A 16892-nucleotide genomic window follows, 5' to 3' on the forward strand; every position below is an offset into this window, starting at 1 on the left:
CTGTGTGGCTATTGTTTAAGAATGAGTCAGCGTGGCTGGCTGTTAAAACGAACAAGATGAGTGCAGATCTGTTTCGTGGGCACAGAGTAGGCCAAGTGGGAGTGAATGTGCTGGATTGTTGGTTATACAGCTCGCTGTGCATGAGTTTAACATTTCTCTTTCCTGCACAATGAAAATTAATTACAGCTTTTCAAAGTTATAAGATTGAAGTTATGTCATGCAGAGAGCCAGAGAAGATTGGAAAAAAGAAACAATTAAAATGATAATGCCTTATTGAAGTTCGATTTTCTTAACCCAGTCTTAATCTCCAATTAAAATTCACAATGTGATAAAACTCTCTCTTCCACAAGACAGACATACATTAGGGAATGGAATCTGTAATAAGCCACGTGAAATATATATGCCCCTATATCTTGCTATTGTAAGAAATAATTGTATCTTGTTTGAAAATATTATAAAAAAAACAGAAATAGCTTGTCATGTTTCTATAACGAAAGGCTGATTAGTCAGAGCTCATTAGGAACAGAGTCCAAATATAAAAAGCCTGTTTTTATTTCTCAAATAGCATGCATCTGTATTTCTGTCTGTTTGTATCGTGTTTTGCATAATAAAGGTCCGCCTGCAGAAAAAAAGTAGCTTGGCAATCCCCAGGTCGGTTCGACTCAAGGAGAACAGAGCAAGAGTGGACTTCTACTTCTGCATTCTTCCAACATCTTGGGTTAGGACATCAGCAGTGGATACACCAACAATAAACTGTCTGTTACTATGTGCTTGTGGTTTTATGTAATTTGTACCTAAGTTTGCAGGCTAAGTAAGAACTCTAACATGGAGGGCTGAAGCATGTTCCCCTTAACACCCAGAGTGTGGGGTTCTTTGATAAACAAAAGCACAGGTTATGGAAAATACAATATTTTGCAATAAAACACAAGGATTTGGTTGTGCAATTTGTGAAATAATTAAAAAGTTATGCCTCAGTATTGTTTTAGTGTACTTACACCTTTCAGTGAATGATTTAATTTTGTAGCCCCTGACATCCATTCCCGTAGATCTTTAAAGCTTTTGTGTGTTGCTCTTGTAGTTTTATACAGGCTTCAGCAGCTCAGGTTGAATTTCGATTGGGCATGCCATCCCCTCAAGTAAGGAAAAACTATAAAAGCATGAAGACTTGCTGCTAACCTTACCTGTGATTGTGCACTACCATGCAAGAACTAAATTTTCACTGAAACGTCAGCCTAGATTTGCATATGCATCACATTTCTCCATTTACTCAGAACACCTTACTGAACAGCATTAGCATTTCAGTTTCTGCAAGAGATACAAAGTTGTTTCTAAATGAAATATTCAATAATAGCTGCTAATATTACAGTTATTGTTACAATACCTTCCTTATTTCATTTATTTCTTCCCAGAACCTTACTCATCCCTACAGACACCCATCTAGGCAGGGGAAATAAGATATTGCGATTGCTTTGTGAGAAGACTGAAACAGAGCTATAGTGATTTCACAGAGAGATACTCAGTTGGAACAGAGCTCTTTGTTACCTTAGTTGTGTTCTGCCTTTCAAATCTATGCCTTTCAAGCTCACTTTTTAACGTTTTGATTCTGGTAAATGTTGCCTTGTTAGCTGTAGCCACAGCTCTAAAATAAAATCAAGAGATGAAAAGAATTCTGGTAAGATTTGAATGCGGAGTATTAATCTTGAAAATTTTTGAGAACAAAGAACAGAACTGAGAGCATCTCTAACAACTGCCTGCTCTTGAACTGCCACCGATTAGAAAAAACCTTCAGCCATCAAGATCCTGCACCAGAGTTCTCATGCTTTGGAGAAACAAAACATTTTGACTACAAGTTGCTTTTCCCTCCCTATCGTCTATGAAAGGTGGATGCACTTTCGGCCTTCAGCCAGTGCGACAATGTCCTATTCCAGGGGCACATCATCCGAGAGTGAGCATTTTTTCTATTTCTGCTGTATGTACAGACCCAGGCATTTATATGGATAGTGTATGGATTTTAATTGCAAATTGTATTCAGTAACCCACACAAAATGTCCCACAAGATGGGATGCATAGCTTCTGTGAACTGCATTATTATTGAGCTTAACAGAAAATCCCTTGTCCTTCACTCCTTCATTAATAGCTAAAGAACGTCAGAAAGAGCCAATGCCAAAGGACTAGTCATATGATTCCTCTTGTAATATTGAGAATTACGTCGACAAGTAGACATAGCTGCCCATGCAATCAACTCACCTGCAGAGAGGTGGACACTTCCTTTGACATCCTTCCTGCGTGTACGGACACACTTGAGAAGAATTTCTTCAATGTGCGCACGTAGTCTCCTCTGCTTTGGTCCATTAACACCAACAGAGTGCTTCCGCTTTGCAAGACTCATACAGTAAGTACTCTAATAGCTCTGTAAAGAGCTCTCAACAGCAAACTTCTAGTGAACAGATCAGGAAAGGCAAATACTCTTAACGCTGGAAAAAGAAATAGCCATGACGTTAGAACAAAAGCTGTGGTTCAGTCAGATATCGTCAGCAAGGCTCATAAAAACACACTCAGCCACTTAGCCGAAAAACAAAAATCTATTCAAGCTCTTTTTAAATGCTTCAAAAAACTTTATGCAAGTGTATGTGTTCCTTCTTAAGAGGCCACACTGCACCTTTGTCAGTGCTGGCATGACCTTAAACAAAACTCAAGATTATATCCACTTTAGATTGAAACATTGTTCTACTCATGGGCTCCTGAACTGGTTTTGCCAAATCCAAATGTAATGGCACCTTACACTGCCCTCTGGAATGACCCCATACGAATGACAATTGTGTCTTCATTAACTACGAGCCTGCCTAGTTTTTTAGAGAATGACAGTCACTCCACTTAGAAGGAAACAATATACTTTTGACTCATGGCATAACAACATTGAAGTATACTTTTGATGCACTGATATTGTGGTTTTGGCCCAGTGTACTTCTACTGTCCCACTCTGGTGATATGAACACTTGTTTCTATAAGGTGAAAGAGGGGCTCAGTAATGAGGGAAGAAAAGTGTGTATAAGAATGTCTAGAAAACAAATGGGTTATTTATGAAAGAAAAATGTCGTCCAGTGTTATTTTACATATTATTTTAGATTGTCTTCACTTTCCAACTATAAAAACAAAAAATATTCTTAAAAATTGTTCGATTTCTAGATTCATTTTCTAGAAATGTACTGTAAGTAGGAAAAATATGCTTTAACAAAGTAATATGTACAGTAAATGAGAGCTGGAGTTCTGTAGATGTTAATTTATTAAGACCTCTTGTATAAAATAATTGGCGAGATATAGAAGTGAAACTATCCCCCATCCTGCACACAAAAACAAATACCCACAAAAACCCCAGGTCTCCGAAATCTGCCAAGCAGTTCTGATCATGCAGATATGATCCTTAGAATTCTGGGGCAACAAGCTGCAATTTTACATAAGGGGGGACTTATGGTACTGAATTTGGCCCTGAGTTTAAAGAGCTGAATTAAATAACTAGCTGAAACTCGCTTTTAAATAACCATTCAAAAGAACTAAAATTGTATAAATGTTTTAAGTCACTGGCATGTGTAGCAGTTGCTTTGATCCCATGTACACTGCAATAGAGGCAGGAAAACTGACAAAACAGATGAGAACATAAAGAAAAAAAAAAGCAGGTAGATTTCAGGTAGAATTTTCTGAATTGTTTTCCGAGGTCGAAAGCAGGGAAAATTAACCCATTTTCAAACTGCTTCTTCCAATGCAGGGTTGCAGGGGAGTTGGAACCTATCCTGGCAAGCAATGGGCACAAGACAGGGTACACGCTGGATGGGACACCAGTCTAACACAGGGCAGACAGACTCACTCCAGGGCACTTTTTCCCAGAAGCCAATTAACCTACCACTATTTTGGGACTGTGGAAGGAAACTAATTCTGGACTTAGGGTACTATTGTATATTCTCCCCGAGTTTGCATGGCATCCAGGACCCCAGTGCTGCAAGGCAGCAATGCTAACCAGTGCGCCAACATGCAGGAAGCTACAAAATTAAAATAAATGCAAATGAGAAAAAGTATGAAGGCCTTGAAAAAAGTAGTCAAAAGGGGCCCATCTTAAATGAAAGCACAACCAGGACATTAGACAACTTGAATGTTTCCAGATAAAAAGGGACCAATTCAGTCCATTCAGCTCATTTGGATTAACCCTCACTGGCATGACAGCAGAAAGGAGAGATGCCCTGGCACACAGATCAATGACACACCATAGACTGCAGATTCCCAATTAAATTCAGTTTAATAGATTGTTAAAAATAAGGCTAAGATGCTATTAAAGCACACACCTACCAAGAAATATTGTCATGGTAACAAGACAGTGAAGGCTGTAGGTTGCTTGTGATGTCTGCTTCTACTTAGCCAGAAGTTAAAGGCCCCAGCAGTATGTAACACATACGGATTCCAGAGCCCCACACTGTAAAAACTGGTATTTAAAACAAAATACACTGTGGTGATCTTCAAAAACGTGCATAGCTCATTAGAACAAGAGTGTTTTACAAAATCAGCCACTCTTACCCAAAACTTACTTGTATTTGTTTTCCATTATGTACCTCTTGTTACTGGTTTATAAACAATCTGCATCAAAACAACAAACCAAGCCACTTATGTTTCATATACATATTTATATATATATTTCATGTACAAAGTTACATTCTGAACCACAAAGGCTCAATCATAGAAATAAATACTGAAATGGCTACACTGCGATACGAAGACTGCTTTATCCCCCCATCACAGGAAAAAAAAGCCCCCTGTTGTTCTGAACAGACACTTAGCATTCTGCGTTTACAGAGGAAAGTGAAACACAGATTAAAGTGTCTTCGACAAAAATGTACAAAAAATTACACAGACCATAAAATTTTAAAAGTAGGATTAAAAGTTTTCAAAATGCAAGTATTAATAGATCAAATGAAGGAAGAAAAAAAAACAGAACTCAGTGTTTAGAAAATGGTTTCTGAGGTGCAACAGAATCTGTTACATTTCTATGTATCCCTGTAAGTAATGTTCCAAACAGATTTTCAGAGATGTATATTTTAAAAAATATATATAATAAGTGAATAACTGTTCACTTGGATGACTGCAACTCTTAAACAAGTTCTAGGGCCAAGGGCAGTGCGAAAAAAGCTGTCCCTTAAAAATAACTAAGCGAGGTTTTTTTTTTTTTTTTTTTTTGCTTTGGTAACTTTGTGACACCCACATAGAAATAAATACTCCGTCAGACATGGTTGTAAATACAAATTTAGTTCCTTAGAACAGTTAGTGTACATCATTAAAAGTGTGTTTTGCTTAAACTAAGGCAGCCTATGTTGCTTAAAGTGTCTGCAAGCTATATCTTTCACAGGAAGGAAGACCTAACAGGACAAGGGAGAATAAAGTAAGACGGTAGCAAAGGGAAATACAAATGGACTTCACCATGCAGGCATACACAACCTTAAAAACAGGCCAGCAACTTGAACACTATTCCTCAAGGATTAGTGGGACACGAGCACACTGTCCACTCATTTGCCGAGTAGAAAGGAAACGCAGGATGGGTGTAAAAGACAGTCAAGTCTGACATACATACCACTCGGAGTACATTAACAGCGTGGTAGCCTGTGAGTCAAGATCTATTAAACTATTACACAGGGAGTAGAGCAGGGAACACAAGGGACACAAACCTGTGGCACTGTCACATAACTATGACTCCCCAGTGTTTTAAAAAAAAAAAATTACATCCCCACAACATTCCCAATCTCCGTATAACAATGTGTGTATCATATAGGTCCATTGGTTTCTCATTCATCTCTAATATACAAGCTTAACTACATCTAAGGCGCAGCAGCATTTCGCTTCCATCTCCAAAACATACAAAGGAAGAGTTTGAAGCTTCCCTGACAAGGCAGGGATGTGGGTGACGACACTCAACCAGGCTGCAGTCACCAACCCTTGCCTGCTTTGTTATTACAAGGAATAGAGAAGCGTCATACATAGTGAAAAGTCCATCCCACACTCGGGTGCAAAATAATAAAAAAAAAAATAACAATAGGAATACAGATGCATTTAAAATTAAAATTTTAAAAAAGAAAAAGAACATGCAGAAGGTTTTCACGGTCTTCCTCTTACTTGCTGATGGCACTGTGTGAGAATGAGGTGGATCACTCTTCGCTCAGCATGACCTGCCACACGATCAGATGGCTTCGTTCTGCTTTGGCCAGAAAGGGCTGGAGCTGCAGTGTGGTGTCGGATTCCTCTGCAGCGGATCCTTCGTCACCTGCAAAAGCACAACCGGGGAGTTCATGGGGAGTGTTTGAGGGGGCTGGTTGATTTCGCAGGAACACAGCTTGGAATTACAATGTAAGCCTGGGGATGCCTTAACAGAAGAGCTTGCTTGCTTAAGGGCTGAAACAGTGATCCACCCCTCAAGAGCTCCCTGCTCGACTGAGGAGTCTCTGATACAAAGTGGTGACGTTTGGACTTGGAGAGCTCAACTGAACTCTTAACCTGAACAGGCTGAACTACTTGAGAAGCCCAGTTCATTTAATGGCACAGCACAGTGACCCAGAGAAAAAAAAAGGTTTTTGTATGTGCTGTGGAATTGGTACTGTGCAGTGGTTCTTTGTCGCTTGCAGCAATGATCGACTTACTCTTAGATTCACTTAATCTAAACTAAAGTTTTAAAATGTTTGCATCCCTGGTCACTTTTCCTTTCATACAAAGAAAATCTCATTTTAAAATGTGAAGTTACAAATCTACATCTATCAGTAGAACCATACATTACATAACCCAAAGATGCTTAGTTCTGTAAGAACTGGAAAGTATGTAACCTAAAATAGGCAAGAGCATTTAGATCCATCTTCTACCAGTAAAGGAAGAGTAGCATCAACATTTGCTCTATTTCATTATAAGGGCAGAGTGCTATTCTGTACCTGTACCATCGATTAATGGCAAGGAGCTTCCATGCATATAGCAGAAAAATACATGTTTTATGTTTTGAGCAGTTGCATGCAGGTGTAATGGAGGAGTATGCAATGGTGCTTAATGTATTGCTCCATCAGATTTATAGGCAATTCTTGATGCATCCGATAATACTTGAGAATAACCATGGTTAACGCAAATGGCGATCATCCTTACCCATTCTGAAATCAATGTAGCCCTCTCCTCCACTGAGCACTAGGACAGACTTGACAAGCTTGTCCTGGCTGGACGGCTCTGGGGCAGAAGAACCTGGTTTGTCAGTAAGAGTGTCACTTCCAGAGCTGGCTGAAGAGCAAATCACCTGGCCTGTTAAAAAGATAAAAGCACAGACACGCTTTAATAATAACAATAATAATTGCTTACACTTATACAGCGCTTTTCTGGACACTCCACTCAAAGCACTTTACAGGTAATGTGGACTCCCCTCCACCACCACCAATGTGGAGCCCTACCTGGATGATGCGACGGCAGCCATAGTGCAAGACATTCGCTTTGAAAGACATTCGTTATCACCAGAAATACAGAATGATGAAGTCTACAATTTATGTGTAGCAAGGGATGAATACAGAAGGAATTCTGTATGAATACTGTAGGGCCTGATCTGATAGTTGTTTCCATTTAAAAAATGAAAAGAATAAGGGGAGATGTCCTGAAGAGTTCTGTGATAAACATTCCCAATTACACACCCATAAAAAAACATACTGAAAATACAGATATGAAAAATGATTACATCATGTCACAGATGGAAAGCTTCTGCTGTTCCACCACATGCTATGCTGAAACAGGCATTTCTTGCTTCTTGAAACGTGCAGTCAGAACCTTACCTGGAACTGCAGCAAAAAACTTCACTGCGTCTCGGTGCCCGTGGAAGCAGAGCTGTGCATGGGCCATGGAGCAGTAGGGTATGTATGTACCTGGAGTCACTTTGTCACTGTTCTCATCCCCATACACCCGAATTACACTGCCTGGACCTTTCGCAGTTCCTGTGGCAACTTTATTAGCTTTAAAATAAAACACATTAAACATTTCATTAGTCCAGAAGGCATCTGGGCTCCAATGTTCACCTTTCAATGAACAAATGAAGCACTGAACGAGCACAGTGCAGGCATTGGACTAAGGCAGTGGTGAGGCCCAACAGAACTCGCACAAAATGGTGACAGCATTGACGTGCCAAGTCATGGCAGAAGGGTGAACTGAAACTGAAAAAAGAAAGACAAATGAACACGGACAGACATGCTGAACTGATACTCATAAAAGCGATGGAGCAAGCCAAAACAGTCGTCTTGACAGCCGTGACAGTGTGAGGCGGCATTTCTTTAAAGGCCTAAAAGACGCATTATGGGCTCATTCGTTACGCCGCATAGCTCCATTCCTAGGAAAAGAAGGACGACTGCTGATGGAAAAAATAAAGGGGGTTAAAAAGATAGATGGAATTGATGAAAAAAAACAAGAAATGTCAGAACTGATAAGTAGTGGCCATGAAGAAACAAACAGGAAAAGGAATGAGCGCCAAAGCCTGTCTGCAGCAGAGGCCAAGGCACAAGTTCTCAGTACGTTTGTGGTTCTCAGCAAACATACACCTGCTGTGATGCACTGTTCACAGGTGCGAAAGAGAGGGAAATAGAGGAATGTGGCTGAGCCAAACAGTCCTTTAAGTTCTTTTCTTGACTGACATATTTCACTTTAAAAGAGTCATGCTTTTATTTTGCATAACAACGCTGATGTGCCTACTATAACCTGAGTGCAGGTCACTAAGGTCCCATTCTCAAAGACGTCAGAGACTCAGGATTTGTGCTTAACTGTGGCCCAATCCGAGTCTGTCAGTAATGATTATGATTCCTCATTTGTGTGGTAATAATGCAAATCTGAGGTGCAGCAGGTACTGTTTGCAACAGTCTACCAAAGGAAAAAAAATGCAGCAGATATGGGGAACTGTGATAAAAAAAAACATGAAAACTCTATAATAGTTAGCCCTGACATCAGCTTATGAAAACCAAAATATTTAAATCTTCGTTCTGCTTAACACTGCCCTCCAGACCACTTAAAGTTCAATTCTTTTAAATTGCCCACTTATAACAAGGTTTATCACTTCACTACAGTGTCAAATAAAGCTCTGAACCCTTTATGGCAGCTTTGAGAACAAATAGATGTGTGTGAGGGGACGTTTTAAAAGACTTTCTGAAGCTGATATTCAATTACCTACCAGATAGTCAGAACAGTACAGTAACTTCATTCTGCTACTGACATTAAAGAAACACAGAAATCAAATATGTCGGCCAAGGAAAGGCCTTTCAAGAAACTACCTGGAACTGTATGCATTCGGCACGGCCCTGCTAGGGAAGGGAAGGGGTTACATTACGGAAAATGAGGGGTGGAGAGATCAGAGAGCAGGGGGCTCTGAAAGGGCAGAGAAAGGCCTGGAGCAGTCAGAGAGAGAGCAGCTTGTTTGGTTTGCGGTCAGGACTTACCCCTCAGCCCCAGTAAACGTCCCTGGTGAAGGTTAACGGCTACAGTAAGAAAACGGAGAGGGGGGAGAGTGGACAGGTATGACAGTAGAGGAGAAGAGTTAATGAGAACCCACCACTCCTCAAAGATCCTTCTGAGTCAGGTCATATGGCCTTGGGCAAGAAATGCTGCAAGCCTGCCTTTACCGACATGGGCTCCTGGTACTACGATCCGAGAGCACCATTCTTACTGGCAACACTATCTAAGCATTTATTCTGCATTAAAGTTCAATTTCTTAATTGTATTGATGTCACTATAATTCTAGAGTAAAAATGAGCTAATTTTATTATTTGTGTCCCTGGGAAGAAACTTTTTTTTATACAAGGGGAAAATCAGTCAGACATCTGTTGAACTGTTCTGCTAGATACAGATGACAAAATAATTAAGGGTTACAAATATACTCCTACTTATGAACCGTTAATTGCAGAGTCTCAAATCCCAGATACCTTTTAATAAAATGGTTTGAGAAACAAATATTTCTTTTAAGGAAGAATAATTCTGAACAAAAAAAGGCCTGAGAATACTTCAAGGATAGCTGTTTAAAGCTCCATGGTCTGTACTGGATACTAACTCACTATCATAAACACAGAAAAACAAAAACTTAATATATTATATTTGGGTCATTTAACTTCATCTTATATTTCCATCTGATTTGCTTTATAAATAAAAGTAATATAAATTAATCTGAATGCGAGTATCTGTTAAGAGAAAAATACATTGCTACAGTATTGGCCTGTTATTCAATGGCTTACTTGTTACATATTTAAATACAGGTGTGTGAAATAAATCTGTGATGGTTCAACCGTCTTACTAAGTTAGGACAGTGTTTCTTCCCAGTCCTAAAGACTCTGTACATTTAATTTGTCATGGATTCAAGAACACTGTGTGGACACCACTTGGATGTCCTTCAAAATGTTGACCAAGTGTCCTGTTGATGTCTTGACAGAAGTACAGTGGGCCAATGTGTTAATATTTTTCAAGAATACATCAGTCTATCCTCTCTTGCAGTCAGTTACGTACAGACAGAGCAGTTAACCAATCTTGCAAATAAACACTACAGTACTGGTACAGACACACTTCAGCTGGAATGGATATGTGATGTCATGGAATATGGAAAAGGCCCAAGCCAAAATAAAAACTATAACAAGATTTTGTCTTTTAATCGCATATTCACTGGTTATCATGCAGTTACGTTTTTTGTGCATAAAGGCCATTGATGCTGAACTCCACTCTCAAAACAAGCATTTTGCTTCAGTTTGGAATGTCATGCATCTTTTCAAAACAAAACAAAGTGAAGCTACTTACTTTCAATCAAAGGAATGGAAATAATAACTCCGTTTCCAGTTCCAACCCAGAGACGATTACAAGACACCATTAAGGCTGTAATCCTTACAAAAGAAAAGCCTAGTTTGCCAGTGCCTGTGAAAAAAGCACAAGAATACTTGAACTACATTGAACTACAGCACCACCATTACCATTAATTAAGAGAGTTACAGAAATTGTTCAGTTTCAACCAAACAGTTTCAACAGTGCTCAAGTGTCAGAATCTTGCCAGATGTCTAGGTTGCCAATGGCTGCTGAGCTTTGAAAAGCTCAATAAAATCTCTATTCTGAAGGCCAGAAACTCTTTTAAACCCCAAGTTTTAAAAAAAACCCCACAAATGTTATTTTAATGTGAGAATAATTCATATATTAGTTATTGCGAGACTCCATAGCTGAGTTAGAACATCAAGATTATTCTCCCAAAGTGTTCTGTGGTGTTTTCAACCTGGAGGAGGGAAACAAATTCCTTACCCAGCATTTTGCTGACATAGGGCTCGATATCGACGTCCTGTAAGTGCTGGAAGGTGTGAGCATGGAAGAGCCGCAGGGTGGAATCCAGGCGAATTGACACCCAAATACCATCGCCCACCCACGCCAGCTGTCTCACCTGGCTCTCCTTTCGAGGATGAGCATCGAAGGATTTCTAAAAGGAAAGAACAGCAACGATGAATAAGAACTGTAGTTGTAGTTTTCTACATCCAGGTCATCGTTTTTGAAGAAATTTAGCAAACCATTTTCTCTTTATACTTTCTGCTTTCACACAGCTTTGCAACCAGATCATATCAATTAATGACGTAAGGAAACAGGTGGGAATACACTGTGCCAAACACTATCATCGTAATCTCACTGGTTAAATTCCACCTGGTCATCAATGCTAAATGAGGAGTATTGAAACCTTGCATCAGGCATTAAACACAAATTTATTTTATCCCTTTTTACTATTTATGAGATGAAGCTAGTTTAAAAAAACAAAATGGTCAGTAAATATGCTCACCTGCAATGACATCCGCAAGATAAGGAAAGTATAAAAATAAGGTCAGAAATGCATGTCACTCCTCCCTCCCTACTCACCTCTATTTTCATGGCTTTGGGCTGAACCACGTAGATTTTATTTCGGTAGCCACACCACACCTTGTCATGCACCACCGACATGCAGCGAATGGAGTGATGGGGTCGCCCCAGGTCCAAAAGGTGATAGTTTGTTAGGTCCCACTGCCCATCTGTGAGTAAAGATACACAGGAGGTTCCTTAACTCAAGGATAATGTGTGCCCCCTCAGTGACCCTAATAGCCTTTGAAACAGTCTGGCCCACTCGTCTGAAGAACAGACTTGGTTTTCCAGATTTCTGTGAGCAAATAGGTTTTCACTGAGCAAATTTCTGTTTCGTGTTTATCTGTGAGGATATACCGGGCTTACTGCTGTACCTCAAAATCACTGAGTGATCGCAACATCAGGCAGACATTAGCATCAGGCAGACTGATGTTGGGAGTCACCAATAACAAGCTGCCAAAGACGACACTATTTTTTAGGATTTCCCGAGCTATACTCTCAATTTTTAGGGGAAAAAATTTCACCAGAATTTTTCAAAACAACATATCAACTATCTTGTTACATACACTGAAGGCAATGGGAGTGTCATTTTACCAATACAAGAAGTTATACTGTAACCAAAATATGTTTTCATGTCTGTGTTTCTTCTTACCTACACCTCGGTGAAAGATGGCCAACGTCCCATCAGCCAGTGCAACTAATACCCTTCCTTTGACATGTCTGGGGAAAGATTTACAAAAAGGAAAAAATAGGATTGTAACTTTAAGGACAAGAATCTGCTAAAGTGATTTTGTATTTCTCTTCAAACCAAAAATACAAAATCAGCCTACAGTGATTGGATGCTTGTCACACATACATCAAAGCAACCCATCTAAGAAAATCTATATTTTTCTTTTTTTTTTTAAATATCGAAGTCTTGGGTTAAGACTTCTACCAATATGTGATATACTTTTCTCCCAATATGTGATAGGCAGAACCATTCAGGTTTGTATTTAGAAATACATTTTTAATTTTAAAAAAGTCTATGCCAGTTAATTTGTGATTTCTGAAAACCTAGCATGGATATAATTATTTTTTTTGTCACAATCAAGTTTTATGTGCAGTGCAAGTCAGGTGATCAAGATGGAACAATGATTCAATTCTCATTTTGCCCACTAGATGGCTCTTCCTAACTGTATAAATTCAACAAGTGTCTAGGTATCGTTTCTTATTGCTGTGTATTGTTTTGTCCATACATTGACTTCCAGTCATACTTGAAACTGAAAGAACAACAAAATCTATTGGAGAATTTGTATCAGAGAACTGTCACATACAGTAGCTATCTAATGAATATGACGGAAGCATTTTTACTTTTAATTATTTTCAGTACAAAATATTCCTGCATGTCCTGAGCACATTTCTTACATATAGATTCTTTTCAATTTGTTTAGCAAGTAAAGAGTCAGGCACTCAAAACGCTTCAGTGGGTAGGCATTGATCATTCTGGTAATGGAGGCTTGTCCTGCTGGGTGTTCTCTGAGGAATGGGACTGTATGAATTAAGCAGATGAACCAGGGCTGAATGGGAGAGGGGCAATCATGAGGAATATCAAAAACAAGTGCAAATAACACAGAGCTAAAACAGGGTAAGAACACCCAACATAAACCAATTAATAACTTCAGTGAAGAACACTCCCTCATAGCAAAGCACATACTACTAAACAACTGTACTTACACAATGCTGAGAATAGAGTCCTTCAATTTTATTGAATGGAGACACTTCCTCCACTGAGCCACTGAAGAGTGGACGTACAAGCTGGAAAACAGCAAAGTGGCAAGCACAAAACTCAGCTACAGAAACCAATTCACTGCATTTTATTGAGTACTAGTAGAAGTGTTGACAATAATAACGTTCAAAAGTGCTCACAGAAAGTCTTAGATCTTTGGATATAACTGTGAGCTATTTTGCAAATATCCAATCTCACTCTGCTAACATTACTAGTATTATTTTTCATTAAAAGGTGTTAATTCCAAGTGCGGGCTCTCTCAACCTGACCTGTTATCCACTCTAGATTGCTGGATCATTGATGGATTACTCCTGAGTTACACATGTGGGGTAGATTTCAGATTTAAGTTTTTAGCAGCTGTAGAACATGACTTCCAAAAGCAGGTCTCATCTGATATGTCATGTAGAATAAAACCACCATGCCAGTGCCCCATGTCAGAAATGTATTTTACTCCCATTGGAGCTCTCTATAACCCTTAACTTTTATTTTTCATGTTTTTTGGGGGGGATATGGAAGTATTTCTAAATATGCATTAAATGGCTATGAAATTCAATCATTCAAAGGCAATGCAGAACTGTAATGACTCTCAGAATGTTCTGATTTTAATAGCTTTTTAAAGAAGCTCCACTGTCAAGGCCCATAAGAGATGAAAAATTGAATCATAATGGAACGTGCTTCGAAGGGACAGCAAATGAGTCCTGATTTGGTCTTTGTAGGTGCACCCCTCATCAGTGAAGCCTACCAGCCATTCTGAGCTCCAAGCCACATGGTGGGCAGGACACTGCTCATCTTCTGTGCCTCCTCTCTCATGAGATCCTGCTCTTCCGGCAGAGACGTCACGCCATCCTTGAATAAGTCAGACTCCCTGCAAGCCAGCATTAGGGTTAGTTTCTTATTCATTACAAGGTGGAATGGAGTGTAAAGGTCAGGTTCTCTAATTTTTTATTGAAACTGGTATGCATGCAAGACGAGACGGAAAGTGAAGCAGATCTCCACTGCAACAGAGTTCAGAAACTAAGCAAAGACCGGATCAGTACTGGGATGGGAGACCTTAGAAAACCAAATTGCTGGTATTGGAGAAACAGAAGGTGAAACACTTCCCTTGGACCAGACACTGCGCAGGCCTTCAGACTAGATGTTAAACCAAGGTCCTGATTTCTTGTCCATCAAGATGCTATGGCACAGTTTGGAAATGTATGGTATAAAATCAAGTGTCCTGGCTAAACTCCACTCTGGACCTACACAATCTGACTTTCCTATATTTTTGAAGCAATTTCTCACTTCTGCACCTGTTCAGATCTCTGGTGAGGCGGGAGGTGCATAAGGACAACCACATCACCCAAGTGGGGGCTGCACTTCAAAGGTAAATGTAAATGTAAAGCACTTCTTTGGAAACTTCCATATAAATACATGAAGGCATTATTAACATACACAGCTCAATACACTGTTTATCATCGCCTGATGAAGCCGTTCTCCAGAGGCGTCCCAGCTCTTGAACCCTAAACTATCTTTCACCTTGCTGGCTGCCTGCACTCTGCTGGGCACCTGTGTCAAGCCCTGCAGAATACATGAGGCCAGGAGGCTATCTGGCACTGATTTTTATGTTCTGATCCGGTTTTGCCTTGCATGCACTTGTGAAAGTTTTAATTTCCTGCACCTTTGCGGATAGACGGGGGTGCTTTCGGCAGAGTTCTGCACTCCCAGAGGGTCTGTGAAGACGTGCTCCGTGTAGATTCCTGGCTGGCTGATGTCTGCTCCGTCATCCCCTGAGCCCGCGCTGGCTTCGGTCGCTTCTGTGGCCTCCTCTGCCGTGGGCACCCCTCCTTCCACTGCGCTGTTCTCAGCACCCGTCTCTCCTGGGAGAGGGAAGGATCATGCGCACACAAACCAAAGGAACAATCGGCAACTACCACTTGCCATAAAAGGGCCAGAAAAAAAGCTGAACCCAGAGACAAACTCGGGATAGAAGCAGAAATTATCTCCACAATTCCCCCCCCTGTTTCTTTCCTCCTTTCCCTGTCTTACATGTTTCTCTTTCTTTAAGCGTTTCAACCTCCTTCATTTCTGCCCTGTCTGCAGGACAGGAACCTGATGTGTCACACTCAGCTGTGTTTAGCGAAAGTGCAAGTCTCCCAAGTTACTGCATAAAAATAATATAAAAATTAAACAGCAAGATGGTCAGCTCTTACTAGCAGAAGACAACACTCAGATTAACTTTTCAAACAGCATTTGGAGTGACACGAATGTGCATATTGTGTACACAATGACAAGGTATAATGTAACTTGAATATAGTCCACGGTCATATACTGTATTATACAATATACTTATAGGTTTTAACCAAAACAATACTTCCACAAAATCCTTTAAAAGTGAAAATAAGTGTTGCTTGTGCATATAACTGTGCATGTATACCACAGTACTTGCAATGCACTCACAAGATTTACTACGGCTGCACCCCAAAGAAGGACATTTTACACTGAAGCACTTTTTAATTATATTTATCTGCGGTTGTATTATGCGCCATTGATTCAGGTTTGTTTTTACCAAACTGCAATGCACATTTCCTAACAAGGCATTTACAAGCTGCAAAACACAGACAATAAATGATACGAAACAAGACGCCTATAGCTCTTCAAGCCTGGCAGAGGAAATACAGGATGTCAGCCTGCAGTCTACCTGTCTGGACGTCTGGGATGGGGGAGGCAGACACAGGGGTGCTCTCAGTCTGTGGGATGGTGGCTGTCCCCTCGGTAGTACAGCCGACTACAGTGATTCCCCCCAGCATGCTGTCGCTGCCCGCAGAGCCGCTGCTGGCCACGCTGGCTGTCAGGGAGGCGTTGTCCGCTGCCCCACCCTCTGCCTCCTGGGGAACCTCTTCCCCGGCTGGGTAGTCAGTCTCTCTGGCACCTGCGAGCACACACCTGCTTGTCAGCGCCTCCCAGTGTACAGCGCTCTGCTTCTTTAAAAGTGTCCTGAAGGGGCTATGCAATATGCAATTATCTTAATGAAATTACCCATAGTGCAGGACTGAGTTCAGGATGACATTTGTCTGCACTTTGCAAACCAATGTAGAAATGCGAAGCATTTAACCAGCGCCAAGCTTCATAGGTTTATAGGAACCATAAGACTTTACAGGTGTCAAACGAGACACAAGGATCTTCAATGTTTCAATTTAAACTTTGCAGCGAATGGTGAAGAGCTTTAGGAGAAACACAGTTTTGATTAACTGTTTAGATGCGTAAGTCA

The 16892-nt window shown here is 40.3% G+C and overlaps 1 protein-coding gene across 9 annotated transcripts in view; it reads right to left on the reverse strand.

Moving 5' to 3' along the window:
* Positions 1-4269: 4269 nt before the first annotated feature.
* The window catches only part of spag9b (sperm associated antigen 9b), an 81159-nt gene continuing 68536 nt past the window's right edge, over positions 4270-16892 (reverse strand). For 5 of the 9 annotated variants that reach the window (XM_069194443.1, XM_069194442.1, XM_069194445.1 and 2 more), the window contains 12 exons: positions 16323-16553; positions 15303-15501; positions 14388-14510; positions 13594-13674; positions 12533-12600; positions 11902-12050; positions 11302-11473; positions 10813-10926; positions 9471-9509; positions 7827-8003; positions 7159-7308; positions 4270-6298 (listed from right to left, as the gene is read on the reverse strand). In XM_069194443.1, the coding sequence (XP_069050544.1) occupies positions 6183-6298; positions 7159-7308; positions 7827-8003; positions 9471-9509; positions 10813-10926; positions 11302-11473; positions 11902-12050; positions 12533-12600; positions 13594-13674; positions 14388-14510; positions 15303-15501; positions 16323-16553 (1619 nt within the window). In that variant the 3' untranslated portion in view covers positions 4270-6182. The remainder of the gene's footprint in view (positions 6299-7158; positions 7309-7826; positions 8004-9470; positions 9510-10812; positions 10927-11301; positions 11474-11901; positions 12051-12532; positions 12601-13593; positions 13675-14387; positions 14511-15302; positions 15502-16322; positions 16554-16892) is intronic. The other 4 variants (XM_069194444.1, XM_069194448.1, XM_069194450.1 and 1 more) reach the window with 2 other exon arrangements.

This window comes from Lepisosteus oculatus, chromosome 9 (genome assembly GCF_040954835.1).
Source record: "Lepisosteus oculatus isolate fLepOcu1 chromosome 9, fLepOcu1.hap2, whole genome shotgun sequence".
Classification (NCBI taxonomy): domain Eukaryota; kingdom Metazoa; phylum Chordata; class Actinopteri; order Semionotiformes; family Lepisosteidae; genus Lepisosteus; species Lepisosteus oculatus.